We start from the raw sequence: 27,446 nt of genomic DNA on the forward strand, positions 1-27,446 counted from the left end.
CTTCCATACAGAATAATGCCCACATAGTCCTCCATACAGTATAATGGGCCCCACATAGTCCTCCATACAGAATAATGGGCCCCACATAGTCCTCCATACAGAATAATGGGCCCAACACAGTCCTCCATACAGCATAATGGGCCCCACACAGTCCTCCATACAGAATAATGGGCCCTACATAGTCCTCTATACAGAATAATGAGCCTCCAAAAAAGTCCTCCATACAGTATAATGTCCCCACATAGTCCTCCATACAGTATAATGGGCCCCACATAGTCCTCCATACAGAATAATGGGCCCCATATAGTCCTCCATACAGTATAATGGCCCCACATAGTCCTCCATACAGAATAATAGGCCAGACATAGTCCTCCTCCATACAGTATAATGGCCCCACATAGTCCTCCATACAGAATAATGGCCCCACATAGTCCTCCATACAGAATAATAGACCCCACATGGTCCTCCATACAGTATAATGGGCCCCACATAGTCCTCCATACAGAATAATGGGCCCCACATAGGGGTGGTGGTTCCGGCATCGGACCAGATTTGACCCACAGGCCAGAGTTTGACGTGTATGGCTAAGATGAATAATTGTTTACCTCTACAACCAGAGGGAAAGGGTTATTCTCTAGTTAATATTTGTATAGATGCATATTAATATTGATTAGTATACCATATAAACTATACTTATTCAGTCATATGACTTACATTCACAGTCATTTTGAAAGCAGCAGCCGCCATGTGTCCAATGGACAGTAGGTTTCACTCCACTAGCGCAGGAAAGAGTTGTTAAAGGAGGACAAGTTACGTTTTGTAAAACAACTGTATTGTCTCCTAGACATGTGGCATTTGTACAGTTGTTAATGTTCCATGTCTCGTTTACCTGTATTAAAAACAAAAAAAGGACTTAATTTACAGTTTACGGCATACAGTAAAGCAACGTCATAAAAGTAAAATAAGTTTCCTTGCATGCTCTTATCTTCAGAGGAGATAGTGATTTTTCCTATACATAGCAGTGCTGAAGCATTGCTATGTATAGCATAGGTGGTCAGTAGTGTTGAGCGAGCACTAAAATGCTCGGGTGCTCGAAGCTCGGGCCGAGCTCACTGTGATACTCGGGTGCTCGACCCGAGCAACGAGCCCAATGTTAGTCTATGGGAGACCCGAACATTTTTGCGGCGGCACCCCCGGCAGTCTGTAGACAGCCTAAAAAGTGCCCAAAACGATAGTGACAGTGCTCAAATGACATGGGGACAGCATGGGGATTGCCCCTGGAAGCATTTCTGACCCCCAGGTCACTGCTGTCAACAACATGGTCAGAGGTATTAAGCCACTTTTACAGGCTCACAATAAAACGTTCAAAAACGAAAGTGAAAGTGCTTTCCTGTGAAATATGTTAACCCCTTAACGACCATGGGTCTTTCTGTTTTTGTGTTTTCCTTTTTTGCTCCCCTTCTTCCCAGAGCCAGAACTTTTTTAATTTTTGTTCAATATGGCCATGTGAGGGCTTATTTTTTGCGGGACGAGTTGTACTTTTAAACACCATCACTGGTTTAACCATATCGTGTGCTAGAAAATGGGAAAAAAATTCCAAGTGCAGTGAAACTGCAAAAAAAATGCAATTCCACAGTTGTTTTTTGGGTCCTTTTTTTACCATGTTCACAGATTGCTAAAACTGACCTGCCATCATTATTTTCCAGGTCGTTATGAGTTCATAGACATCAAACATGTATAGGTTCTTTTTTATTTAAGTGGTGAAAAAAAAATCCAAAGCTTGCTAAAAAAACAAAAAAAATGACGCCATTTTCCGAGACCCTTAGCTTCTCCATTTTTCGGGATCTGGGGCCAGGTGAGGGCTTATTTTTTGCGTGCCGGGCTGACGTTTTTATTGATACAATTTTGGGGTAGATATGATGTTTTGATCGCCCGTTATTGCATTTTATTGCAAAGTTGTAGCGACCAAAAAAACTTAATTCTGGCGTTTAAATTTTTTTTCTCGTTACGCCGTTTACTGATTGTATTAATTCTTCTTTTATATTGATAGATCGGGCGATTCTGAACGCGGCGATACCAAATATGTGTATGTGGTTTTTTTTTTATATATATATATATTTTTTATTTTGAATGGGGCGAAAGGGGGGTGACTTAAACTTTTATATATTTTTTATTTTTTTTATTTTTTAAAAAACTTTTTTTTACACTTTCTGCTTGCTTCTATAGTCTCCAAAGGAGACTAGAAGCAGCAGTTGTCTGATTGCTTCTACTGCATACAAGCGATGAGCAGATCGCTTGTAAGCAGGAGAAAATGCTCACTTGCTATGAGCGCTGACCACTAGGTGGCGCTCATAGCAATTGAGACATGACAACCACAGGCGTCTGCTGCAGACCCTGAGTTGTCATGCCCACCCATTGGTGACCCACGATCACGTGACGGGGTCACTGATGGGCGGGGCTTAGGACTCCCGGAAGCGCGAGTTAAATGCCACTGTCAGAGATTTAACATATTAACAGCCGCGGGTGGATTGCGATTCCAATAATCAGCTGACATGTGCTCACTTCAGTGTGGGCTCACCGCCTGATCCCCCGCTGAACCGGCCTTCCCGACCTGGTGCGTACTATTACTGACCAGGTCGGAAAGGGGTTAAGGAACATCCTTTCCAGGGTAAAGACTTGTGTATAAGGTAAAATAAATAACCAAAAACAAAAATACTCCTTCACACCTTGGGCTATGTTCACAAGTTGCATTTTTTATGTGTTTTTGCATGTTTGTATTGCTTTCAACCGTGACAAATGCATTCACCGGGAAATGTCATTTTAACATTTTACAACCTTATCTGGCCATGTGCTGTGTGACACATGCATACAGTGCTAAAAAGACATGGGAACAGCATGGGGAAGACCCCTGGAAGCATCTCTGACACCCAGGTCACTGCCTAAAAGTGTGCCCATCAGAAGTGATCCTTGCCGCATCAGAAGATGCAGACTTGCAACTATCCCCGTGCAAGTCCTTGTCCCAGGGCAGTGTTCAATTGTACCTCCCCCATAACTTGCAATACAAGCGCAAGTATGCAGCCTGCCACCCACCCACCCCCCAGGCTGCAATACCATACTGCTAGCTTGCTTGCACTTGAAATTGGGCCTTTTAGGCATGTGGAGGTAGAATCTGGCCACCACGTCATGGCAGCGTCGGTAGCCTGGTATTCATACTCAGTCCCCAGCCGCCCGGCGGCCGGGTGTCCACGCTTGGTCCCCAGCCGCCAGGGGGCGGCCGGGTGTCCATACTCAGTCCCCAGCCGCCCCGCGGCCGGGTGCCCACACACAGTCCCCAGCCGCGTGGGGGTGGCCTGGTGTTCATAAACGGTCCCCAGCCGCCCCTATTTGTCCCGGTGCGCCTTATACACAAGCGCGCATACCAAAACTTTACCTGTGCCCTCCCCAGTGCATTTAGTGGGAAGGACAGCCTAACCACAAACACGTGGACAAGTGAATGCGGCCAGGAATGGTCCATCTCACTGACGCCTTCACACTGGGTTAATATTGTGGAAGCCGGGACACAGTTGGACACTGGGATGCAACACGTCCTCCAGACATAGAGGATTGCGAGTCCTGGGTCAATCAGGCTTCAACACAAAGTTCAGAAGGTAGACAGCAGCAGTGGTCGGCCTCCTACACAACGAGTAAATTATTCATGATCATGAGGCCATCCACCTCCTTAGCTTTCTGTTCCTTGGAATGCAAGCGCATGTATGTAGTAGCAGCTAGGCCTGAGGTGGTCAGCGTTTTGGCGCATATTCTACCTCCTTCGAGGATTGCTGGATGTTTTCCTGCTACTATCCCAGTTCTATGACTCCCGTTAAAACAAAGCTTCAGGTGATGAATGATGGATGAGGTGGTGGCAAAGGAGAAAGAGCAGGAGGAACAGGGACCATTCACATCAATATCAGGCCAGCCAACCACACGTCTTGTAGGATATGTTTCCATACCAAAATGAGCGGTTCAGCTACACAGTTATAAGGCATACAGTGAATGCAATGCCTACCAAAAATTTCGAGGCACTCCAATGCCCCTTGGAAGTGACATGGAGGTCAGAGGGCCTTAACTAAACCGTTTTTTCCATTTATAGCAACTGGGTCTCCTGTACACTGTTGGCCTAAGCAGGGAATGGAAGGCTTTCCAAAAATTATTAGGCACTGCAATGCCCCTTGAAACAGACGTGGATTACAGCGTATTAAAAACCTTCTACCCATTATTGGGGAGTGGGTCTCCCTTAGTGTTCGCCTATGCATTGAAAAGCAAAAGCTGACAAAAATTAGTAGGAAATGCAATGCCTGTTGCAAGAGTCGTGGAGGTTAGAGGTAATTAAAAACAACATGTCAATGCCCCTTGGAAGAGCTGTGGAGTTCAGAGTGGTTTAACAAGACGGTTTTAATGCCCCTTAGAAGAGACGTGGAGTTCAGAGTGGTTTAACAAGACAGTTTTAATGCCCATTGGAAGAGATGTGGAGGTCACAGTAGCTTAACAAGATGGTTTTAATGCCCCTTGGAAGAGACGTGGAGTTCAGAGTGGTTTAACAAGACAGTTTTAATGCCCCTTAGAAGAGTGGTGGAGGTTACAGTGGAATAAAAAGACAATATCAATGCCCCGTGGAAGAGACGTGGAGGTCACAGTAGCTTAACAAGACGGTTTTAATGCCCCTTGGAAGAGTGGTGGAGGTCGCAGTGGAATAAAAAGACAATATCAATGCCCCTTGGAAGAGTGGTGGAGGTTACAGTGGAATAAAAAGACAATATCAACGCCCTGTGGAAGAGACGTGGAGGTCACAGTAGCTTAACAAGATGCTTTTAATGCCCCTTGGAAGAGTGGTGGAGGTCGCAGTGGAATAAAAAGACAATATTAACGACCCTTGGAAGAGACGTGGAGGTCACAGTAGCTTAACAAGACGATTTTAATGCCCCTTACAAGAGCCATGCAGTACAGCATATTAAAAACATTATTCCCATTATTGGGGAGTTTGTCTCCCATAGTCTTTACCTATGCCTTCCAAGCAAAAGCTGCCAAAAATTAGGACAGAGGAACTTGCAATGCTGGCAACATGGACCACGGTCACCCTGGTGGTATAGTGGTCGTGGAGGCTGAAGATAAGGAGAAGAGCAAAAAACAGCCGAAATGAGAAAGCGTATACCCATGTGTGGGTGTGAAGCGATGCATGGGAATACACCTCCCGAAATAACACAGTGGATTTGACTTTATGTTACTCTGCTGTCATTTGGTGGTTTCGAGAAGTCTGGCCCAATCCAGCCCTTGTTCATTTTGATAAGGGTCAGCTTGTCAGCATTGTCAGTTGACAGGCGAGTGCACTTATCAGTTATAATTCCCCCAGCGGTACTAAAAACACGCTCCGATAACATGCTAGCGGCAGGGCAGGCCAGGACCTCCAAGGCATACAGAGTGAGTTCATTCCAAGTGTCCAACTTGGATACCCAATAATTAAAAGGCACAGAGGAATCACGGAGGATGCTGGTACTCCCTCACCATCTTTTGAAACTTTCCACTCCTTGTGAGAGTACCCTGCGCCTCAGGGCCTGTAAGCTGGGCAGGTCTCAGAAAACTGTCCTAGAACATTGACAGTGTTCCCCTGCCTCTGCTGGATTGGAGTTGCGTCTCTCTCGCCTGTATGCCATAGTTGGGCAGCGAACTGTGACCTCTGCCGCTACCGTGTTCAGATGGGAATTTTTTTAATAGTTCTGCAGCAAGGGCCTTCTGGTACTGCCCCATTTTTGTAGACCTCTCCAACTCAGGAATAAGAGAGTGAAAGTTCTCCTTGTAGAGGGGGTCTAAAAGTGTCATCAACCAGTAATGATTGTCACCCAACATTTTGACAATGCGAGGGTCACGGTTAAGGCAGCGTAACATAAAGTCAGCCATGGGTGCCAGACTGGTAACGGGCAAGAATTCCGTGTCCTCACCAAGATGACGACTGATAGTGTTGAGCGATCACTAAAATGCTCGGGTGCTCGAAGCTGGGGCCGAGCTTACCGTGATACTCGGGTGCTCGACCCGAGCAACGAGCCCAATGTTAGTCTATGAGAGACCCGAGCATTTTTGCGGCAGCACCCCCGGCAGTCTGTAGAAAGCCTAAAAAGTGCCCAAAACGATAGTGACAGTGCTCAAAAGACATAGGGGCAGCATGGGGATCGCCCCTGGAAGCATTTCTGACCCCCAGTACACTGCTGTCAACAACGTGGTCAGAGGTATTAAGCCACTTTTGCCGGCTCACAATAAAACGTTCAAAAACGAAACTGAAATGGTTTTCCTGTGAAATATGTTAAGGAATTTCCTTTCCAGGGTAAAAACTTGTGTATAAGGTAAAATAAATAACCAAAAACAAAAATACTCCTCCACACCTTGGGCTATGTTCACAAGTAGCATTTTTCATGCGTTTTTGCACTTTTGTATTGCTTTCAACCGTGACAAATGCGTTCACCGGGAAATGTCATTTTAACATTTTACAACCTTATCTGGCCATGTGCTGTGTGACACATGCATACAGTGCTGAAAAGACAAGGGATCAGCATGGGGAAGACCCCTGGAAGCATCTCTGACACCCAGGTCACTGTCTAAAAGTGTGCCCATCAGAAGTGATCCTTGCCGCATCAGAAGATGCAGACTTGCAACTATCCCCGTGCAAGTCCTTGTCCCAGGGCAGTGTTCAATTGTACCTCCCCCATTCCTTGCAATGCAAGCGAAAATATACAGCCAACCACCCACCCACTCGCAGGCTGCAATACCATACTGCTAGCTTTCACTTGAAATGGGGCCTTTTAGTTTGGAGGAGGTCGAAGCTGGCCACTACCTCATGGCCGCTTCGGCAGCGAGGTATCCATACTCTGTCCCCAGCCGCCCGGCGGCCGGGTGTCCACGCTCAGTCCCCAGCTGCCAGGTGGCGGCCAGGTGTCCATACTCGGTCCCCAGCCGCCCTGATTTCTTCTGTCACCTTCCCCCACACGTTTCTTAGCCTGGCCTGCTTTAGGGCAGCATTGGACGAGCCCACCAGAGAACCAGACTCCTCCGGTGGGCCCTGGCTTCTCCATCAGGGGAGTTGAGAGTGCCTAGGTGAGGAGCATGATGATGATGATAGAAGTTAGCATCTGCTTTGTTTTCTTGGAATGCAAGCGCATGTATGTAGTAGCGGCTAGGCCTGAGGTGGTCCGCGTTTTGGCGCATATCCTACCTCCTCAGAGGATTGCTGGATGTTTTCCTGCTACTATCCCAGTTCTATGACTCCCGTTAAAAGAAAGCTTCAGGTGATAAATGATGGATGAGGTGGTGGCAAAGGAGAAAGAGCAGGAGGAACAGGGACCATTCACATCAATATCAGGCCAGTCAACCAGATATGTCTTGTAGGATATGTTTCTGTAACAAAAGGAGCGGTTCGGCTACACAGTTATAGGGCATACAGTGAGTGCAATGCCTACCAAAAATTTCGAGCCACTCCAATGCCCCTTGGAAATGACATGGAGGTCAGAGGGCGTTAACTAAACCTTTTTTTCGATTTATAGCAACTGGGTCTCCCGTGCACTGTTGGCCTAAGCAGTGAATGGAAGGCTTTCCAAAAATTATGAGGAACTGCAATGCCCCTTACAAGAGCCATGTGTGGCACCCCAGGGGTCTGGTCACAACAGTAATAGAGATATTACGTCGGAGAGCAAGTGGGAGGTTTCCTGGTCAGGATCCGTTAAACATGCAACATCCTCCTGCCCCAGTCCTGGGAGGGGAGAATTCTGCCCTTATAAACTGGATCTGGGGCGGGGTTGAGTGAGTCAGAGAACAGTCAGAGTCAGAGTGAGAGCAAGGGAAAGTAACAGCAAGGAGCTCTGTAGGAGCTAGGAGCTAAAGACCAGGGGCTGGAAGCTGAGCAGAGCTCGCCCTGGCAGAAGACAATAGGAACCGGACACAGGAGTCCGAAGCTGTGAGGACTTATATATCCAGCAGCAGAAACCAGCCGGCACGGGATTTCAGGTCCTCTGGCCATAGAAGCCCGGAGGCTCAGTCACAAGCAAGGGACCAGCACCGCCGTCGTGGAGCGGAGGCTAACAGAAGGCACCAAGTCACCAGCCATACGGGTGAGCACTACACGGTACACTCAGGGACGTGGGCTACTTCTACCCGCTTACAGCAAGGTAGCCAGGAAGAGTGCAGACAGACGGGGAGGCCTACAACTACACCTGGCCAGGGGAACTCCTGCTTGCTCACAGACTGACCAGGCCTCTTATGCTAGCCAGTACTCCCGGGAGGGTCTACCTTATAATCATCAGTAAAGACCCTGAACTGCACTGCAAAGACTCTGAGTCATTCCTGCTGCGCTCATGCACCATCACCCCCATCATCCACACTCACTGCCCTGAGGCTATACTCCTCCCGAGGGGAGTTATCCCATTCTATGCTGCGCACACAACACCAGCCTCAGCGGTCTGCCTCGCAGCGGTGGTACTCCCTGACCGCAACCCACGGGTGGCGCAGTCGGACAATTAACCTCAAAACCTAAGAAAGACTGCCACTGGTTTGACCAGCCTGAGCCACGGGACCGGGTCACCGCCACGGAGACTACAGACCCCAGAGACCCGGCTCCGGGTATCCCACACACGTGTACACACGGCCCAGGGGGCGCGTCACATGCAGTACAGCATATTACAAACATAAGTCCCATTATTGGGGAGTGGGTGTCCCATAGTATTTGCTTATGCCTTGCAAGCAAAAGCTGCCAAAAATTAGGACGGAGCAACTTGCAATGCCCCTTACAAGAGCCATGCAGTACAGCATATTACAAACATAAGTCCCATTATTGGGGAGTGGGTCTCCCATAGTATTTGCTTATGCTTTCCCAGCAAAAGCTGCCAAAAATTAGGACGGAGCAACTTGCAATGCGCCTTACAAGAGCCATGCAGTACAGCATATTACAAACATAAGTCCCATTATTGGGGAGTGGGTCTCCCATAGTATTTGCTTATGCTTTCCCAGCAAAAGCTGCCACAAATTAGGACGGAGCAACTTGCAATGCTGGCACCCTGGTGGTATAGTGGTGGTGGAGGCTGAGGATAAGGAGAAGAAGATTAAACAGCCGAAACGAGGAAGCGTATACCCATTGTTATGCACACGCCCGGACTGACTGGTGTGTGCGGGTGTTGTGGTTCCACTGGACCATGGACCGGAGAGTGCCTGGAGGGGCGTGACTAAGTATCTGGCCGATCCGACCAAGGTGGCACGACGGCATACGACGCCAGTGCACCAGGGAGAAACTGGGCAGAGGGACCAGGTGCTACTCCAGGTCAAACTCCGGACACGGGGGTTGACCCACACTGGGATTACTGGAACAGGCAGGTTAGGCTGGCACAGACTGGTGGATGTAAGCAAACACGGCAGGTATGCAGATGGGTGGATACAGGCGAGTATGCAGGCAGGGAGGTACTGGCCGAAAGGACGGGCTGGAGCACAGAGAGGTTAAGACCCAGTACAGACTGGGTCACAGAACCGCAGATGCGGTAGACAACCACAGCAGAGAGGGAACGCCCGAAGCGGTGGGCAAGAACAGAGCAGGACGGGGCTGCAGGAGCAGCGAGCACAAGCAGGGCAGGACAGGACTGCCGGAGCAGCGGGCAGAAGCAGGGCAGGGCGGAAACCGCAGAAGCAGTAAGCAAGATAAGAGCAGAGCAGAAACCGCAGGAGCGGCAAGCAAGGCAGGAGCAGAGTGAAAACCGCAAGAGCGGCAAGCTAAGCAGGAGCAGAGCGGACACCGCAGAGCGGTAAACAAGGCAGGAGCAGAGCAGAAACCGCAAGAGCGGCAAGCTAAGCAGGAGCAGAGCGGACACCGCAGAGCGGTAAACAAGGCAGGAGCAGAGCAGAAACCGCAAGAGCGGCAAGCTAAGCAGGAGCAGAGCGGACACCGCAGAGCGGTAAACAAGGCAGGAGCAGAGCAGAAACCGCAAGAGCGGCAAGCTAAGCAGGAGCAGAGCAGACACCGCAGAGCGGTAAACAAGGCAGGAGCAGAGCAGAAACCGCAAGAGCGGCAAGCTAAGCAGGAGCAGGGCGGACACCGCAGAGCGGTAAACAAGGCAGGAGCAGAGCAGAAACCGCAAGAGCGGCAAGCTAAGCAGGAGCAGAGCGGACACCGCAGAGCGGTAAACAAGGCAGGAGCAGAGCAGAAACCGCAAGAGCGGCAAGCTAAGCAGGAGCAGAGCGGACACCGCAGAGCGGTAAACAAGGCAGGAGCAGAGCAGAAACCGCAAGAGCGGCAAGCTAAGCAGGAGCAGAGCGGACACCGCAGAGCGGTAAACAAGGCAGGAGCAGAGCAGAAACCGCAAGAGCGGCAAGCTAAGCAGGAGCAGAGCGGACACCGCAGAGCGGTAAACAAGGCAGGAGCAGAGCAGAAACCGCAAGAGCGGCAAGCTAAGCAGGAGCAGAGCGGACACCGCAGAGCAGTAAACAAGGCAAGGGGATAGGACTCTGTTCACAAAGAACAGACGAAGAAGGAAAGGCAGAACCAGAAGCACGCACAGTACTTACATAGAAGTAGCGAGCGTACACTAAATTCACAACAGAGGTACAGAGACGACGAGAAGGAATTTAGGAGCGGGTTCAGACTCTGCAGAAAGACGCAGAAAACAGACATAGAGGGAAAAGGGAGACAAGGTTAAAGTAGAAACGAGGCACAGACAACAGGGAACAGAGGAACGGGAACAGAGACAGCAAGGCAGGAACACAAACAGGACTCTGTTCAGACGGGAACAGATACCGCAAGGCAGGAACACAAACAGGACTCTGTTCAGACGGGAACAGATACCGCAAGGCAGGGACACAAACAGGACTCTGTTCAGACGGGAACAGATACCGCAAGGCACAGACAGGCAGATCTAGGAATACGGCCCCTAGAAGGCGAAAGAACAGGCAAGAAGCGTGTTCACAAGAAAAGACCACAGTTCAGACACAGAACTGGAAAACAGGCAGGAAAACAGGATAGGACCTGGCATGTCAGAGACAAAAAGCCAACTGACAAGAAACAATGCTCAGGCAGGGATAGATGGGAGCAGCTGAGCTATATACCAGGTGACAGACAGCAATAGGCTGAGGACGCACAAGGGGTGTGACCCACAGCAGGTACAAAAAGCAGGAAGTGATCGGGCGCCGCCCTTAAGCAGCAGAAACAGACACAAACAGACAGCATGGAGGGAAGCCAGAGAGACATTCTGGACTGGAGATCAAGTGCGCGGTCTTGCACAGTGGGAGATGGACCACCATGCAAGGACGCCGCCAGGTATGTTACACCCATGTGTGGGTGTGAAGCGGTGCATGTGAATACACCTCCCGAAATAACACAGTGGATTTGACTTTATGTTACTCTGCTGTCATTTGGTGGTGATGAGAAGTCTGGCCCAATCCAGCCCTTGTTCATTTTGATAAGGGTCAGCTTGTCAGCATTGTCAGTTGACAGGCGAGTGCGCTTATCAGTTATAATTCCCCCAGTGGCACTAAAAACACGCTCCGATAGCACGCTAGCGGCAGGGCAGGCCAGGACCTCCAAGGCGTACAGATCGAGTTCATTCCAAGTGTCCAGCTTGGATACCCAATAATTAAAAGGCACAGAGGAATCACGGAGGATGCTGGTACGATCGGCAAGGTACTCCCTCACCATCTTTTGAAACTTTCCACTTCTTGTGAGAGTACCCCGCGCCTCAGGGCCTGTAAGCTGGGCGGGTGTCAGAAAACTGTCCCAGAACATTGACAGTGTTCCCCTGCCTCTGCTGGATTGGAGTTGCATCTCTCTTGCCTGTACGCCTTGGTTGGGCAACGAACTGTGACCTCTGCCGCTAGCGTGTTCAGATGGGAATTTTTTTAAGAGTTCTGCAGCAAGGGCCTTCTGGTATTGCCCCATTTTTGTAGACCTCTCCACCTCAGGAATAAGAGAGTGAAAGTTCTCCTTGTAGCGGGGGTCTACAAGGGTCACCAACCAGTAATGACTGTCACCCAACATTTTGACAACGCGAGGGTCACGGTTAAGGCAGCGTAACATAAAGTTATCCATGCGTGCCAGACTGGTAACGGGCAAGATTTCCGTGTCCTCATCAAGATGACGACTGACCATGCTCTCCTCCTCCTCTTCCTCCTCCCCCCTGTCCTCAGGCCACCCACGCTGAACCGACGGTATGACACTTGTACAGGTACTACCGTCTACAACGCATGATAGCAGCTCCTGTTCTTCCTTCTCCTCCTCCTCCTCTCCCTCATTGTCCCCCAATACACGTTGGGATGAGATGAGGCTGGGCTGTGTGTAATCGCCCGCTACGGCTTCTTGATCCATCTCATCATACTCTGGCTGCAATACCTCCTCTTTAATTCTCTGCAGAGAGCGTTGCAAAAGACAGACAAGTGGGATGCTGACACTAATGATGGCGTCATCGCCACTCACCATCTTGGTGGCCTCCTCAAAGTTTGTCAGGATGGTACATATGTCAGACATCCAGGTCCACTCCTGAGGTCTTATGTGTGGAGTCTGACCTGAATATCGACGGCCTTGTTGCAGCTGGTACTCCACAACTGCTCTCTTCTGCTCACAAATCCTTTGCAACATGTGGAGGGTAGAGTTCCAACGTGTGGGGACATCACACACCAGTCGGTGTGACGGAAGCTGCAAACGCTGCTGCAACACAGCAAGGGCGGCGGAAGCTGTAGCCGACTTGCGAAAATGAGCTGACAGGTGGCGTACTTTCACGAGCAGATCTGGCAACTCGGGGTACGATTTAAGAAACCGCTGAACAACGAGGTTAAGCACATGAGCCAGGCATGGTACGTGTGTGATCTCACCTCGCTTCAGAGCCGCCACCAGGTTACGACCATTGTCACACACGACCATGCCGGGATGTAGGTTCAGCGGTCTCAGCCACAGATCTGCCTGCTCTTTCACAGCTGTCCACAACTCACAAGCAGTGTGAGGTTTATCACCTAAGCTTATGAGTTTCAGCACAGCCTGTTGCCGCTTGGAGGAGGCAGTACTGCAATGCTTCCAGCTTGTAACTGATGTGGTGATATCTGAGATGGAGGCTGAACATGAGGAGGAGGAGGGGGAGGAGGAGGATGCGCAGGAGCTGTACACTGTGGGGGCAACTCTGACTGACATAGGGCCCGCAATCCTCGGTGTGGGGAGGATGTGTTCCGTCCCAAGGTCCGACTGGGTCCCGGTTTCCACTATGTTTACCCAGTGTGCCGTCAGAGAGATGTACCGTCCCTGGCCACAAGCACTTGTCCACGTGTCCGTTGTCAGGTGGACTCTCCCAGTAACTGCATTGTTGAGGGCACGGCAGATGCTTTGGGACACGTGCTTGTGTAGTGCGGGGATGGCACACCGGGCAAAATAGTGTCGGCTGGGGACCGAGTACCGAGGGACGGCCACCGCCATAAGATTGCGGAAGGATTCCGTCTCCACCAGCCTAAAAGGCAGCATTTCCAATGCAAGCAGTCGTGAAATGTGCGAATTTAGGACTGTGGCCTGTGGGGCGTTAGCTGCGAATTTCTGCTTTCGTTCAAAGGTCTGGGATATGGACAATTGAACGCTGCGGTGGGACGTGGACGTGGACGTTGATGCTGTTTCTTGAGAGACTGCCATAACAAGTGAAGACTGAGAGGAGGGGGCATCTTTACATGCAGTATGGACAGGGGATTGCCTTGCACACACAACAGGGGGTTCTATTGCACGCACAACAGTGGAAGAAGCAGTGGTGACACCCGCTGACACTGGTCGTGGACCCTGGGTTTCGCCCCAAAAAGTCGGGTGCTTTGCTGCCATGTGCCTGATCATGCTGGTGGTGGTCAGGCTGGTAGTTTTGTCACCCCTGCTGATGCTGGCATGGCAGGTGGAACATATGGCCTTTTTGGGGTTATCAGCAGAGTCTTTAAAAAAATTCAAGACTCTGGAAGACCTACCGCTTGTACTGGCAACGTCCCTCGTGTTGGTGTTACGGGGAACGGTTGCCTGCCTTCTGTCTGCGGCCACCACACTGCTACTTCCTGCCTGTTGGGGTACTCTGCCTCCCTCCCCCTGTGTCCTGCTGGCCTCACTCTGCATGTCCTCCTTCCAAGTTGGGTCAGTTACTAGATCATCCACCACCTCCTCCTCTTCCACTTGCGCACCACGATCCTCCTCCTCACTTCCTGGCAATTGTGTCTCGTCATCGTCCACCTCTTGTGACATTGCCAACGTCGACTTCCTGTGGCCGTGGCTGTTCAAATATTTGGGCATCGCAACATGGGATCTCCTCTTCCACCACTTCAAGCGTATCAGACGAGGGGCCCAAATATGGAAATGGACCAGTGAACAGCTCTTCAGAGTGTCCAAGTGTGGGAACACTTGCTGTCTGATGACACTCGGCATGGTGGGAGGAAGGAGCATCAGGGTGAGGAGGAGTATGCGGTCGAGACTCACGGCTACTAAGAGTTGACCGTGTGGAAGACAGACCGGAGGTGGTGGTGCCCAGGTAACTGGAAGTATTGTCTGCTATCCAATTAATAACCTGTTCACACTGATCAGTTCTCAATACTGGTGTTGTTCTGTGCTTCCCTAGTAATTCGGTCAAGAAGTGGGAGCGAGAAGATGTGGCTGTTGGTTGTGGCACATTTTCACCTTGGCCACGGCCCCGTCCTCTGCACGAACCATCACCAGAACGTCCACTTCCACGTCCCTTGCCCACGCGCCTTGCCCATTGTAAATGAAGTAAAATAGCTTACACTTGCACTATCAATGGAAAAAGGGTAATAAAGAGTAGATTAGAACCGTGGAAGAGGAAAACCACAGTTATTGTTTACTGGGGTATACCACACTTTTTTAAATAGAGATATTTGCGGCTGAACAGTGAGCGACACACTCAAACTGCTTTTTTTTTTAGATACCAAAGGCCCAAAACTGGATAGTACAGCGATTTGACCCGTGGAACTGCGAAACCACACTGGGATGTCGGGCCTACACAAGACTATTTTCAACAGATATATTTTTGTGTCACAACAGTCAGGAGACACTACTGTTTTTCTTTACGGAAAAAACTACCAAAACCTGAATAATAGAGATTTTTTACCGTGGAACATCAAAACCACAGTAATAATTTACTGGTGTATAACAGGCTTTTTAAAATATATATATATTTGCGGCTGAACAGTGAGCGACACACTCAAACTGTTTTTTTTAGATACAAATGGCCCAAAAGTGGATAATACAGCGGTTTGTACCATGGAACTGCAAAACCACACTTGTATTTCTCGGGCCTACACCAGACTATTTTCAACAGATATATTTGTGTCTGAAAAATCAGGGAGACACTATTTTTTTTTTTTTTACAGCAAAAAATGCAAAAAGCAGGATAATAGAGATTTTTTACCGTGGAACAGCAAAAGCACACTTCTGTCTCTCTGGCCTACACCAGACTATTTTCAACAGATATATTTGTGTCTGAAAAATCAGGGAGACACTATTTTTTTTTTTTTACAGCAAAAAATGCAAAAAGCAGGATAATAGAGATTTTTTACCGTGGAACAGCAAAAGCACACTTCTGTCTCTCTGGCCTACACCAGACTATTTTCACAGATATATTTGTGTCTGAAAAATCAGGGAGACACTATTTTTATTTTTTTTTACAGCAAAAAATGCAAAAAGCAGGATAATAAAGATTTTTTACCGTGGAACATCAAAACCACAGTAATAATTTACTGGTGTATACCAGGCTTTTTAAAATATATATATATTTGCGGCTGAACAGTGAGCGACACACTCAAACTGTTTTTTTTAGATACAAATGGCCCAAAAGTGGATAATACAGAGGTTTGTACCGTGGAACTGCAAAACCACACTTGTATTTCTCGGGCCTACACCAGACTATTTTCAACAGATATATTTGTGTCTGAAAAATCAGGGAGACACTATTTATTTTTTTTTTTACAGCAAAAAATGCAAAAAGCAGGATAATAGAGATTTTTTACCGTGGAACAGCAAAAGCACACTTCTGTCTCTCTGGCCTACACCAGACTATTTTCAACAGATATATTTGTGTCTGAAAAATCAGGGAGACACTATTTTTTTTTTTTACAGCAAAAAATGCAAAAAGCAGGAAAATAGAGATTTTTTAACGTGGAACAGCAAAAGCACACTTCTGTCTCTCTGGCCTACACCAGACTATTTTCAACAGATATATTTGTGTCTGAAAAATCAGAGGCACACTTTTTTTTTGGGGGGGGGGGCACCAAAAGGTTAATAAGATGGGTATTTGTACATTGTGAAGGAGGAAAAAAAAAAGAGGATTTAGATAAAAAAAAAGGATTTTTCCTGGCCCCCGGGACCTGGAGCTAAGTCCAGCAATTTCAGCAACAGGAGCAGCACACAGGACTGTAATGCAGCGTTTGCTGGTATAACCACTGTGTCTCCTATACAGCCTGCCTGCCTGATATACCTAGGATGGATATTAGTCCTGAGAAGGACTGTTTGTTTGATCTGGCAGCCTTTACAGACCCTACACTAACTATTTTTCAGGATATATCTCTCCCTAAATCAGCAGCGCTGTCCCTACACTGTCTGATCCGGAGTGACTGTGTCCAAGATGGCGGCGCCCGGTTTTAAATACTCGAGGTGACGCTGTGCGGCCAGCCAATCACTGTAATGCCCACAAACAACATGGCTGCGGCATTACAGTGACTGGCTGGCAATCCCTGCATGTTCATTGGCTCTGTAAAGAGCGCCAAACATGCAGGGCGGAGACCCGAGCTCCCGCCCGAGTAACCCGGAAATGCTCGGTGCTCGCCGAACATCCCGAGTAGCGTGATGCTCGGGCGAGTACCGAGCAGTGTCGAGCATGTTCGCTCAACACTAGTGGTCAGACAATCGCAGCTTCAAGTCTCCTAAAGGGACTATTAAATACAGTAAAAAGTAAAAAAAAAGTTTTAAAAAATATTAAAAAACCCCCAGAAAAGTCCAAATCACCTCTCTTTTTCCCCATTAAAAATTTAGCAATAAAAAAAGTAAAATATCAACATATTTGGTATCGCTGCGTTCAGAAATGTCTGATACATCAAAATATAAAATAAATTACAGGGTTTGTCCACTACTAGGTCAACGGCTTTTTTAACTAAATGTTTGGCCCCAATAAAATAAAAAAACTATAATCACCTCCAGTGCCGGCGCCGTTCCAGCGGTGTCAGCACTCACGGTACCAAGGCTGTGATGTGGTGGAATGACTCTTAGCGCCCGGCTCCCAATCAGCGCCGTTGTCACTGTCCCCATCGTTGAACAAATCAAACATGAAGAGGAAGTCCAGGCTGCAGCTGATCTCTGACTTCCTATTCATGTTCAATTCGACAGGAGGCGGGGACAGTGACGCCAGTGCTGATTGGGTGCCGGGCACCATATGTCATTCTATTGCATCACAGCCCCGGACAGCGAGAGCTGACACCGCTGGAATGGCGCCAGCTCGGGAGGTGAGTATAGGATTTTTATTTTATTGGGGCCAAACATTTAGTTCAAGAAGGGGTTGTCCTAGTAGTGGACAACCCCTTTAATCTGATCGGTAAACGGCAACAAGAAAAAAAATTAAAACTCTATAATTACGGTTTGTTAGTCATCACAACATTGCAATAAAATGCAATAAAAGGCGATCAAAACTTCATATCTACCGCAAAATGGTATCAGTAAAAATGTCAGCTCTGGGTACAAAATATAAGCCCTCACACAGCCCCAGATCCCATAAATTAAGAAATTTGCTTGCCCAGGAAAATGGCAACAAAAGCAACATTTTATTTTTGACAAATTTCTGAATTTGTTTTCACCATTTAAATAAAAAACTGTACACGTTTGGTATCTGCATACTTGTACTGGCCTGGGGAATAATATTGCCATGTCAGTTTTACCATATATTGAACATGGTAAGTAAAAAAAACCCCAAAATCATTGTGAAATTGCACTTTTGTTGCACTTTCACTGCACTTGTAATTCTTTTCCCGTTTTCCAGTACACTATGGGGCACAATGAATGGTGTCATTTAAAAGTAAAACTTCTGAACCTTGACCTGTTATCCTGCTGTAAGCTCCGGACAATTCAGAGCTGTGCACCTGCTAGTCAAGTGTATGTAAATCAAAAGTGAATACTCACCCCTACTCCTGCCCATAATTCTGTCCACTCCTCTGCGCTAACATCTGTGACAGTTAGGGTGCAGTTAGACGGCTGTAGTACTCATGCGAAGATCTTTTCGCAATTCCCGGACTGGCCGTCGGCTTTCCTAACCTGAGCGTGACAGCATGTGTTTTTATGCAGCTGTCAAGCTCAGGTCAGGAGAACCGACAATTTATCTTTAAGAAAGAAGGTACACAGAGCTGAGTAAATTTGCCAAAATTGCCAAAATTTGATGTGGACAAATCCCTTCAATTCAAAGGCAAAAACACAGTCCTGTGTGACTCTGGAAAAAGTTGGGGTGACTCTGAAACGCATTGACATTAAACCATCATTCCTTCATTCCTGTTTTAGATTGTCATTGTTTTTCAGCAGGATACTTCCTTCTTCCCTAACATAATTCATAAACAAATTGCATACTCACATCTCCTCCACCCTCTTAGTGCCTGTTCTACCAACTACTACTGCCGGATGTATGACTATCTCTTCTAAAGTCTATCTTTCTTCTAGCTAGGATTTGCCACATGGGGTGAAACGCATGTCAATGATGTGCATTGTGCAGCATGGGGTCACATGGAGTGTGACACACATCATTGATTTGCTTTGCATTACATGTGACCACATAGGGGCTGGTGAATGAATGAACTGTTAGAAGCTAAAAGATAGAAGAGACAATCATAGAATAGAGATGAGCGAACACAGACTATTTCCAGAGGTCCGTGTTAGTGTTTGGAGTTTGGATGCTCAATAAAGCTTGTTGAAAGGCTGCAGTCAATCAACAAGTTTTTAGGCTATTGGTTCTTCCTCAGCCATCACAACCATACTGAGTATTGGTATGGCTGTGATAGGCTGGCACACCACGTGACTCGGCCTGTATAACCATGTAAAAAAGAAATAATTAACTAAAAATAACAATGTGGATTCACCCCTATTTTTAATAACCAGCCGAGAGAAAACAGACAGCTGTCAGCTGGTCTAATTAAGCTGGGGGGAAACCTAAAAAATGATGTGGTGCTCCTCCTATTTTTAATAACGAGCAAAGGAAAAGCAGACCGCTGGGGGCTGATATTAATAGGCTGGAAAGTCCATGGACATTGGCCCCTTCGCAGACTAATAAGACCAGTCTTCAGCCACCCCAGAAATGGTGCATCCATTAAATGCGCCAACTCTGGCGATAAGCCTTGGCCCTTCCTGGTTGCCCTGATGTGGTGGCAATCAGGGTAATGGGATTGTAGAGTTGATGTCAGCAGCTGGCTTACATTAAGCCCAGGGGTTAGTAATGGAGAGGCACCTATCAGACACCCCCATTTATAACTCCATATTTAAAAATGAAAAGACACACACAGAAAAAAAAAGTTTATTTGAATAAAGACTCCCCGACACATTCCCTGGTTCAACCATTTATTATTAAAAAAATAATCCCCGCAAGTCCGATGTTATCCATGACATTCCCATGACGTCCACCGATTCTCTTACTAACACCTGGGCATAATGATACCTGACATTACACAGCTGACATCAACCCCAAAAACTATTACCTCAATTGCCAACGCACCAGGGCAATCAGGAAGAGCCGGGCAAAGCGCCAGAATAGGGGGGGAACCCCCACGCCATTTTTTATAACCACCAAAGGCAAAACAAATAGCTGTGAGCTGATATTAAAAAACTGGGAAAGTCCATGGATATTGGATTATTATTGTTATTTTTTAATGTTATTTTAAGTAATTTTCCTATCCACATTTGTTTGCAAGGCAATTCTCCTGTTCTTACCCCCATTTTGCTTACTTTCATAGCCCCCTAGCCCTTACTATGACCATTTTACAGCAATTTTACAGCACTAAAGTTCGGGTCCCCATTGGCTTTTATGTTATTTGGGTTCAGGTCAAGTTCTGGTACCCGAACTTTGGACAACAGTTTGATCGATCCCAATGAACTCGAACATCCACGGGTCCACTCATCCCTATCAGAGGATCAACAGAGGTGAGACAGGTATAAGAAGAACCCAGGAGAGGCAAGGTTTTTTAACCCCTTTCTAGCCTTTTATAATTCAACAAAATGGAGGTCATCTGCTTGCCATTTTTCAGATTTTTTTCTAACTAAAATATATGGATTCTTTTGAAAAACTCTAAAGGTAAAACATCATAAATACCTGCAAAAAAACACATGTTGGCAAAAACAAACAATTTTTCTGAAAAAAAATTCATGCTCAATCAATTTGAAAATTAATTTAGAATCCATTTACCCATCTTTGGAATACATCAATATCACATGTTTGAAATTAAATTTTGCTGAATTCAGGAAATTAATAGTTGAATCGATTTAGCTGTTGTATACTATGGGTTGGATGGAATGAGCCGATACGTGAACGGTGCAAATAATTTTGCTAAACTGCAAATATAAGGAAAATTTGTTGCTTACACACAAACAGACACATTTACTTTCATTTAGTCACCTTTCTTCCATTGCAATCATGTAGCGAAGTAGTTGTTTGTTCTGAAGTGGTTATTTGGCTAGTTGATGTCCTTATGGTAGTAGTTTTAGTTGTTGATGTACTAGTAGATGGGGTTGTTGTTTTACTGGTAGTTTGAGTAGTTGTTGCTGTTTTGGTAGAAGATGGAGTGGTAGTTATAATATAAGGAGTAGTTGTTCTAGTGGTAGTTTGAGTTGTTGAAGTTGATGAGGAGGTTGTACTCGGTTTAGGTGTAGTGGTAGAGGAAATAGTTTCAGGAGTAGTAAGAGTAGTTAATTGAGTAGTTGTTGAGGCAGTGGAAGGTGGCATAGTAGTTTTTGCTGTGGTTGAAGTTTGTGAAGTTGTTGATGTTTTGGCTGTAGTTTTAGTAGTTGATGCTGTTGTGGTTTCTTGTGGTGTTGTAACGGTTGTTGTTATTGAAGTGGTAGGTGAAGTCCTTGTTGTGGCACTTGAAGTAGTGAGACAGAACCGAAATTTACGAACTTCACATTTCTCACTGCACACTTCAGAAATATTGCAACCGCTACTATCTTTTCCAATTAAAATGGTGTCACCTGAAAAAATAAAAATAATGAAAAATACAAATATACCCAACGTATTTAATGAATTTAAGCAAGAATGTTCTCATTCACTGAAAATAAACAAATATTTTGAAAACGCATTTCAGCATGTTGCCTGACAGACAAAACGGGGGGGGGGGGAGCTTACTGTATATAGTTTAGTGCTATAATGTATACCGTACATCTATTTGTGGATAGTTCCCTTAGAGATGGCTGCATTTAGTCTTTTATCTACAAATATTCAAGTCAGAAAAATAAAACAGCTCACCTCTAATACTGTATATTATGTATATTATGAACTTAGCCCATTAAAGATCAGGAAATTTTTCATTTTTGAGCTTTTGTTTTTTTCCATGCCTTCTTTAAAGAGCCATAACTGTTTTATTTTTCCGTTGACATAGCTGTATCTGGACTTGGTTTATTTGTGAGACGAGTTGTTGTTTTGAATGGCACCATTCATTCTTTTACCATACAATGTACAGAAAAATGGCAAAAAAATTCTGAGTGTGATGAAATGGTGAAAAAAATGCAATTTCACTTCTTGAGGGGGTTGGGGTCATTTTTATATTGTACACTGTGTAGTATAAATATAATTATCTATGTCAATCTGATTGTGGTGATACCAAACATGTGTGGATTTTTTTTCTATATAAGTGATGAAAAAAATTCAGAATATTGTGAAATTTATTTTTTTTGCTTTCAGTCGCCATTTTCCGATACCTTCAACATTTTAATTTTTCTGTTTTTTGAGGCTGAGTGAGGGCTTGTTTCATGCACGGTGAGTTGACATTTTTTATACCAATTTTGTGTACATATGCTACTTTTATTGCTTATTATTTATTTTTTTTAAAGAGATGAGGATACCAAAAAACATAATTCTGGCATTCTAAAGCTTTCTATATTTGTGGTTTACAGATCTGGTTAATTAATTTCATATTTTAATAGATTGGACTTTTACAAACACGGCAATACCAAAAATGTTTTCCTTTCTTTATTTTAAACAGTGGAAAAGTGGGGTGATTTGAACTTTTAAATATTTTTTTCATTTTGAGTTTTTTTTTAAAACTTTTTCCTTTAAATTTGTTTGTCCCCTTAGGGGACTTGAACCTGGGTTCATTTGATGATGTTGCACTTGTACAATATACTTCAATATCATAGTATTGCAGTATATAATGAAAATATTGATATGCTCTGGAGCTCAGCCTGCAACTAAACTTATCACAAGGACTGAGAACAGCAGTGGAGGTCTACAGCAAATACCTGTCTGTCATAGTAACCCATTGGACCCTACTATCATGTCGCAGGGAGCTGATGAGAGACTGCACGCGGTGATCGGTATGGGTTCCATTTATATGATGCTGAAAGAGGCATTTAAGTGGTTAACAGCTGTAGCTAGGCACCAACCACGGCTGGTAGAGACGGATACTGGGTATTTTAACTAGCTAGTATCCCAGTATCTTCAGCGTATGAAGGGAGCTTAGCTCCTGAGCTCCCTCCACACATGAGAACTCATTCCCAGAATTTGGATAACACATAGATTTGCGGGAAGGGCTTATTTAACAAACTAGTTTAGGATCTAAAAACAAAACAGGCATTACAGTTAAAATGTGAGGAATTGGGAGCAGGGTCTTTCTACATTTCTATTGGAGAGCTATAATTTCTTGCATGCACCTTTTCTCTATGTTAGTCTAATGAGTAAGATTTATGGATGTTCTATAAACATAATACTCAGTGACATACATACATAAAACATACATGTAGAGTATGAATTTCACATACCTGGTTTGAATACTTTATCTCCCACGTAGCAATTGCACATTGTTGTTGATAATGTTGTAGTTTTTGGGGTTGTGCTTGTTTGAGTTGTTGTCCTGGTTGTGGTCATTGTTGTTGTTGGTGTTATATTTGCTGATGTTGTCACTCTGGTTGTGGGTGTTGTGATTTTTGGAGTTGTTATGAGAATTGTCGTTGTTAGGGTTGAGGATTTTGTGAGTGTTGTGGTTGTTTTGTATGTTGTAGTTGGGGTTGTTCTTGTTGTTGTGGGTGTTGTGGCTGTTGGGGTTGTGCTTGTGGGCCTTGTGGTTGTTGGAGTGGTGGATATGGTAGACATTGTAGTTGTTGGCATTGTGGTTCTTGTCGTTATGGATATTGTAGTTGGGGTTGTGGACTTTGGAGTTGTGATTGTTGGGGTTGTGGTTATGGACATGGTGGTTGTTGGAAATGTGGTTGTTGGGGTTTCGGTTTTGGGTGTTGTGGTTTTGGTTATTGTGGTTGATGGGGTTGTTAGAATTGTGATTGTGGGTGTTATGGTTTTGGCTGTGGACTTTGTGGTTGTTAGGGTTGTAGTTATTGGGGTTGTGGTAGTGGAACTCGTGGTTGTGGTTGCAGGTGTTGATGTTTTTGGTGTGGTTGTTGGTGTTGTGGTTGTGAATGTTGAGGTTTTTGGAGTTGTGGATGTTGTAGTTGTGATTGTGGAGATCCTGGTTGTGGGTGTTGAGGTTGTTGGGGTTGTGGATGATGTGATTGTGGGTGTTGTTCTTGTTGGGGTTGTGGTTGCAGACTTTGTGGTTGTTGGGGTTGTGGTTGCGGATGTTGTGATTGTGGTTGAAGGCAATGTGGTTTTTGTGATTGTGGTTGTCTTTGTTGTGGTTGTTAGAACTGTAGTTGTGGTAGTTTTGGGCGTTGTAGTTGTTTGGGTTGTAATTATTGGAGTTGTGGTTATGGGTGTTGTGGTTGGGGTTCTGGTTGTGGATGTTGAGGTTGTGAACCTCGTGGTTATGGGTGTTGTTGTTTTGGTTGTGGATATTGTGGTTGTGGGTGTTGTTTTTGGAGTTGGAGTTGTGAGTGCTGTGCTTGTGGTTTTGGGTGTTGTAGTTGTGGGGTTTGTGGTTGTGGGCGTTGTTGTTCTGATTGTAGTTTTTGGAGTTGTGGTTGGGGGCAATGTAGTTGTTGGGGTTCTGGTTGTGGTCATTGTGGTTGTGAACATCGTGGTTATCGGTGTTGTTGTTTGGGTTGTGGACATTGTGGTTGTTGTTTTTGGAGTTGTGGTTGTGGGTGCGGTGCTTGGTGGGGTTGTGGTTTTGGGTGTTGTAGTTGTGGGAATTGTGGTTGTGGGCGTTGTTGCTCTGCTTGTAGTTATTAGAGTTGTGATTGAGGGCGTTGTGGTTGTTTGGGTTCTGGTTGTGGTCATTGTGGTTGTGAACCTCGTGGTTGTGGGTATTGTTTGGGTTGTGGACATTGTGGTTTTTGGAGTTGTGGTTGTGGGTGCAGTGCTTATTGGAGTTGTGGTTTTGGGTGTTGTAGTTGTGGGCTTTGTGGTTGTGGGCGTTGTTGTTCTGATTGTAGTAATAGGAGTTGTGGTTGTGGGCATTGTGGTTGTTGGGGTTCTGGTTGTGGTCATTGTGGTTGTGAAACTTGTGGTTGTGGGTGTTGTTGTTTGGGTTGTGGACATTGTAGTTTTTGTAGTTGTAGTTGTGGTTGTAGGTGCTGTGCTTGTTGGGGTTGTGGTTTTGGGTGTTGTAGTTGTGGGATTTGTGGTTGTGGTCATTGTTGTTCTGATTGTAGTAATTGGAGTTGTGGTTGTGGGCATTGTGGTTGTTGGGGTTCTGGTTGTGGTCATTGTGGTTGTGAACCTTGTGGTTGTGGGTGTTGTTGTTTGGGTTGTGGACATTGTGGTTTTTGGAGTTGTGGTTGTAGGTGCTGTGCTTGTTGGGGTTGTGGTTTTGGGTGTTGTAGTTGTGGGCTTTGTGGTTGTGGGTGTTGTTGTTCTGATTGTAGTTATTGGAGTTGTGGTTGTGGGCATTGTGGTTGTTGGGGTTCTGGTTGTGGTAATTGTGGTTGTGAAACTTGTGGTTGTGGGTGTTGTTGTTTGGGCTGTGGACATTGTGGTTTTTGGAGTTGTGGTTGTGGGTGCTGTGCTTGTTGGGGTTGTGGTTTTGGGTGTTGCAGTTGTGGGCTTTGTCGTTGTGGGTGTTGTTGTTCTTATTGTAGTTATTGGAGTTGTGGTTGTGGGCATTGTGGTTGTTGGGGTTCTGGTTGTGGTAATTGTGGTTGTGAAACTTGTGGTTGTGGGTGTTGTTGTTTGGGTTGTGGACATTGTGGTTTTTGGAGTTGTGGTTGTGGGTGCTGTGCTTGTTGGGGTTGTGGTTTTGGGTGTTGCAGTTGTGGGCTTTGTCGTTGTGGGTGTTGTTGTTCTTATTGTAGTTATTGGAGTTGTGGTTGTGGGCATTGTGGTTGTTGGGGTTATGGTCAGTGTGGTTGTGAACCTCGGGGTTGTAGGTGTTGTTGTTTGGGTTGTGGACATTGTAGTTGTTGTTTTTGGAGTTGGGGTTGTGGGTGCGGTGCTTGGTGGAGTTGTGGTATTGGGTGTTGTAGTTGTGGGCTTTGTGGCTGTGGGCGTTGTTGTTCTGATTGTAGTTATTGGAGTTGTGGTTGTTGGGGTTCTGGTTGTGGTCATTGTGGTTGTGAACTTTGTGGTTGTGGGTGTTGTCATTTGGGTTGTGGACATTGTGGTTGTGGGTGTTGTTTTTGGAGTTGTGGTTGTGGGTGCTGTGCTTGTTGGGGTTGTGGTTTTAGGTGTTGTAGTTGTGGGTGTTTTGATTGTTGGAGTGGTGGTTGGATTTATAGTTGTAGAGGATGTTGTTGTAGGTGTTGTGGTTTTTGGAGTTGTTGTTTTTATGGATGTAGTTTCACAGTAAGGCTTACAGCAAAGATAGCTGACCTCATATTCATAGCATGTAAAAAAATGTGTATATTGATGCATATTTTCACATATCAAACCTTGTTTTAGGCTACAAATAATTATTTGCTGTTTATATTTGTTATTTGTTGTTCTGCAGTCAATATTTTTTGGATTTTCACATATTGCAATACCAGCATTTTTTATTTGGGTAAGATTTTCCATGTCCCCTCCATTGTGTCCGTATGTAACATTATGTAAATTATAATACTGCGTCCAGTCACATATTTCTTTACAGACTGTAGTTGGTGAAGTAGTCTGTGTTGTAGTTTTACTTGTTGTAGATGTACTTGTAAGTATTGTTTTTGTTGAAGAGTATGTGGTAGTAAGGGTAGATGTGGTGGTTGTCTTTACTGTAGAAAAAATAAAAAAGAAGAAAATGATGCATTTCTGTAGAAAGCAATAACTTATGACATTTATCCTGTTTGTACCAAAGTATAAATTAATATTTGTAATAGCCCTTATATCAATTTTTTTTATATGAATTAAAGGAATTCCAGCACTTATCCCCTATTCTATCACCTGTACAATTAGTGATAAATGTTAGATTTTTGAGGGCCCATTGGCAACTTATTACTATTACTAGATAAACCTAGAATAAAGCCTTTGTATTTATGGCACTTCAATCAAATATTTAACCTACAGCAACATAGAAGCACAAGTCATTGCAATATAAATACATCAATCTTTATTTAATTAAATTAGGCATATAAAATCAAATTTAAAAGGGGAAAACATAGCAGAATAAACCCCATCAATCAGCAAAACCAATTCATTCCACAAGATGAAGCTCAAACATCTTATACAGACTAATGTGTCTCTCAGCAAAAGTATTTACAACTACCAGATGGCTAATATATCAATGTACTCCTCAGAATTGTTAAATCCTAAATGAAAAAAGAGGATATATAAAGTGCATATGTGTTAAATTGTAAATAATATAGTATATCATGCTCATCTAAATCCATGCGATGTTGTTACAAGAAGGAGTGCTTGAGTATAAAATCATGCAGTGTATAATTATATACTTATAATAGAGGGGAACAAAATGCAAGATGCTTATGCGGAAAATTAATCCTACTATCAATAGTATAGGAATTTATTCAATAATGCATCATTTAGTCCCTCAGTATAAAGTGCCTAACATAGTGCAAAGATGTATAGAGAAACCTATAGAGTATACACCATATGGGAGGTCATAAGAATTAAATTGCTGGGAATGAAATGTACAACCTGTTTGAAGTGTTCCTTGTCCCGACACGCATTTTGCTGTATGTTTCTTCCTGGGGAGATAGATCTTTGATCTTTGATCTATTCACCCAGTAAGAAGCATACCGAGAAACGCACTCCTTCTTTTAACAACATCGCATGGATTTAGATGAGCATGATATACTACTATTTACAATTTGGCACATATGCACTTTATATATCCTCTTTTTTCATTTAGGATTTAACAATTCTGAGGAGTACATTGATATAATA

At 45.2% G+C, this 27,446-nt stretch overlaps 1 protein-coding gene across 1 annotated transcript in view; it reads right to left on the reverse strand.

Annotated features, from left to right (window-relative positions):
• Positions 1–27,446, reverse strand: part of LOC141174072 (uncharacterized) — a 369,120-nt gene that overhangs the window by 82,091 nt on the left and 259,583 nt on the right. The window contains exons 18-20 of the mRNA XM_073658713.1: positions 23,006–26,317; positions 20,649–21,220; positions 715–889 (exon numbers count right to left, since the gene is read on the reverse strand). Of these exons, the coding sequence (XP_073514814.1) occupies positions 715–889; positions 20,649–21,220; positions 23,006–26,317 (4,059 nt within the window). The remainder of the gene's footprint in view (positions 1–714; positions 890–20,648; positions 21,221–23,005; positions 26,318–27,446) is intronic.

This window comes from Phyllobates terribilis, unplaced genomic scaffold (genome assembly GCF_046119375.1).
Source record: "Phyllobates terribilis strain yellow unplaced genomic scaffold, ASM4611937v1 Scaffold_13__5_contigs__length_258822181, whole genome shotgun sequence".
Taxonomy (NCBI): domain Eukaryota; kingdom Metazoa; phylum Chordata; class Amphibia; order Anura; family Dendrobatidae; genus Phyllobates; species Phyllobates terribilis.